Raw genomic sequence first — 3,792 nt, forward strand, 5'->3', positions numbered from 1 at the left:
ACCAATAAAATTATAATTCATAAATAACCAAAATCCTCATAATTGAGATTAAACAAGTTGTTGTCCACCATAATCCTGAATTAACCAACTTACAAAATGAAAAAGTCTATGATCCAATTTATCCAAAAATGGCTAATGAATTTTACAAAATAGCAGCCATCAAAATTCAAACTTAAAGACCAGATTACATATACATTAAAAGGTCGCATAAACAAGTGAATCAGACTGGCAGGGTTGGTTGTGGAGGAGCAGAAGTTGGGTCCTGTGATGGCTGGTTTGGTTGTGGAGTAGCAGAAATTGTCTCCTGAGATGGCTGGGTTGGTTGTGGAGTAGCAGAAATTGGCTCTTGAGATGGCTGGGTTGGTTGTGGAGGAGCATCAGTTGGCTGTGAGGACTGTCCTTGTGTAGGCAGTTGTGGGAAATTTGTTCTATTGTGCCCCAGTTCACGACAAACTCTGCATCTTTTTCTATGGCCACCTTTTCGTAATTGGGTGTCATCTTTCCTCAACTCCCATTGTTCCAGCCTTCTCTTTTTCTTGGGTCGCCAGGCATAATCCTTTTATGTGGAGGCATGACATCTGGGAAATCAGTGGTGGGCCACATGTTTTGTCCATTGATAGGGTAGATAATGGAATTATACATCTCTTCAAAAGTTGATTTCCTGAAACATAGGGGGATATAATCTGCTGCATTCAAGTTCAAGAACCTAATGGCAGCAAGTGCATGGCAGCACGGGATGCCAGTTATCATCCACTTCCTGCAGCTGCAATCTTGGGTGTCTAGGTTGACAACATACTTGTCACCTAACACTGATAGGTGTGCAACTTCAAATACTTTCCCCCCAGCACAACTACATTACAATTCATATAGACATATCAGATTCTACAGCAGAAATCATCAAAACAGATGAGGTTATACATGATCAACACTTAAATAAATCATACCTTGGGATCCAGTATCTACTTTTTTTGGATTCTTCTTGTAGTCTACTGTTTATTTTAGGACATATTTGCCCTTCCATTTTTTCCAGTTTTTGTCTTTTAGATTACCACCTCTTCATCATGTATATTCGTATGTCTTCCAACATTGAGATAACAGGCTTGCATCTAGCATCAACAAGCACACTGTTAAATGCCTCTGTCATGTTATTTACTACTGTGTCAGTGACAACATTCCTAGTGAATCTTGATCTGGACCAAAACTTGTGTAGAAACAAACATTAATTATGATAAGTCAGTGTTGATATTAAATACTATAAAATAAATGAGATTTCAACACATACCTAGGTGGTATAGCAATGAGGTACTTGAAAGCATCTTCATTTTCTTTTTTTATATCTCTCATTACCCTTTCCCAGGCCACAGGGTGTGTCACAGTTGCTGCCTTCCACATTAGGTTTTTCAACTTCTGGCCACCAAACCGTTTTCTGAAATTAGAGTACAAATGCCTCATACAGAATCGTTGCTCTGCACCAGGTAATAACTCCTGAATTGCAGGCAACAGACCCTGTTTCACAACAGTTATATGCATTAAAATTAATACAGTTCATGGCTATAATGTGAATAAAAATATTTCCATGAACAGATACAAACCTTTTGTTGATCTAACATAAATGTACATGCCCAACAGACTTCAGGTCGTCCTAGATCATCCACTAGGATTTCCAAAAACCATTTCCAAGTCTCTTTTTTCTCTACCTCCACAATTGCGTATGCTAGAGGAAGCATTTGGTCGTTAGCATCCCTGGCCACTGCAGTTAGCAACTCGCCCCCATATTTCCCTTTGAGGAAGCAACCATCCAACCCAATAAAGGGGCGACAAAGCACAAAAGCATCTTTACATGCTTTGAAACATGTGTAAAACCTACCAAAAACAGACTCACCTTGTCTTTCATCCACTTTAACTTTGACTGTGCTCCCTGGATTGCATCTCAGAATTTCATAAGCATAATCATGTATTCTTCGAAATTGTTCTTTGAATGACCCTTCCACTTGGTCTGAAGCTAAGGATTTTGCCCTACGAGCCATGGCCACTGAAATACTTGTATTCCACTTCCTCAACCCTTTTTCTCGCACATCCTTAATCTTGAATTTTGGATTATCAATCAAAGACTTCTCTACCTTCTTACTCAGCCATTTTGCACTCATAATCTTAAGTTTAAACTCCCTAGAACAGTTATGCCTATCAACCACTTTTCTTAGTTGCCATGTCTTGCGTAATGGAATATATGCAGCATATGCGGACCATTCACATTTTCCTTGTGCCCCCATACATTTCACCCTCACTCTTTGTTTATCATTTTTAACCCATCTTATGTTTCTACCAGAATGAACTGCATAAGTTATTATTGCTTGTTGGAAATGTTCCTTATCTATGAAATTTGTTCCCACATCCCACCTATAGTCAGCCATCGAATTTGGCATGACAAATGTGCCAAAAGGACCACAGGTCCCCCCTTCATCACCTGAACTTTCATCAACACATCCTTCATCATCACTTTCATTAAGACTAAGGAAGTCATCTGATTGCCATTCATCTCCTGTTGTTTCTCTATCCGAAATTACATAACTACCATCTTCCTCACTGTCACTGTATTCCTCTTCTTCACTTTCATTCTCTTTTTCAATATCTTCCACCTGGTCAGACTCTTGCTCATTATTCACCTCCACACTCCCTTCATACAAATTATGATCACCATGGTCCAAACTGATCTGGACATCAACAAGTCCCTCATCCTCTTCTTGAACTCCTTCCTCACCCCTGACGTGAGATTGCACCTCACAATCACTTAAACCATCACCCCCCATCTGCACTTCAACCTGAACCTCATGAACCTCCTCCTCAACCTCCATATTAACCTTCTCATGAACTTCCCGACGAACCTCCTCATGAACCTCCTCATGAACCTCCTCATTAACCTCCTCCTCAACCTCATTTTCAACCTCCTTTTCAACCTCCTTTTGGACCTCCTCCTCAACCTGTTGTACCTCCTTCTCAACCTCTTGTACCTCCTTCTCAACCTCTTGTACCTCCGCATTTATGTGACTGCCCTCCCCACTCTCTAACTCAGCCCCACAAAGCAAACCCTGTTCATCCTCTAAGTCGTTTTCCACAACTTCTGCTTCAGATATACCATGGACAACAAACATATGAACCTGGCCATAGTGTTTCGCAATGTGCATCATATTTATTGCACTTTTGTCATCCTCCAACTTATACATGGCATTCTCTATTACATACTATAACTCCTTAATATTAACATACCCCATTTCCCTGATTTCTCCTACCACCTCAAAATAACTCCACGTGTCTGGGTCACAACCCCAAACAGTGGTTTCCCCACCTATGTAATTAATAGGACCAAAATGTTTAAAAATTCCACCATGGTGGACCACAACTTCGAAAGTCTCATCACACATTACAAACCACTTTTTCAAACAAGTGATATCTGGCAGATATAAAAAACATTTGTAAGCAGGGTCCACAAACACATTTAATATCGCATAAAACATTTGAAACAACACACACAGGGTCCACGAACAAAAAAGGGACCAGAACTTTAAAACAAACCGCACCGACACCGACAAAGCACGCACAAAACCCCAATCCACTGACAAACATGTTCAGGACAAACGAGTGGGACACTACAACGAAAATCAGAATGCCATACAATAGCAGACAATGACAACACAATAGCACAATAAAACAAACAAAACCGCTTTCGAAACCAACACCAACCCAATCGCAAACGACCAAAAAGAAAATCGCAAACCACCAAAAACGAAATCGAAA

General features: G+C 40.2%; 1 protein-coding gene across 1 annotated transcript; it reads right to left on the bottom strand.

Moving 5' to 3' along the window:
* Positions 1 to 504: 504 nt before the first annotated feature.
* On the bottom strand, positions 505 to 3,221 carry LOC114170206. The gene is made up of 4 exons (XM_028055693.1): positions 1,593 to 3,221; positions 1,283 to 1,506; positions 1,050 to 1,190; positions 505 to 850 (listed from the first exon to the last, which is right to left on the bottom strand). Exons 1-4 carry the CDS (start codon positions 3,219 to 3,221, stop codon positions 505 to 507), a joined length of 2,340 nt encoding a protein of 779 aa, XP_027911494.1.
* Positions 3,222 to 3,792: the final 571 nt, after the last annotated feature.

This window comes from Vigna unguiculata, chromosome 11 (assembly GCF_004118075.2).
Source record: "Vigna unguiculata cultivar IT97K-499-35 chromosome 11, ASM411807v1, whole genome shotgun sequence".
NCBI classification, from domain to species: Eukaryota; Viridiplantae; Streptophyta; class Magnoliopsida; order Fabales; family Fabaceae; genus Vigna; species Vigna unguiculata.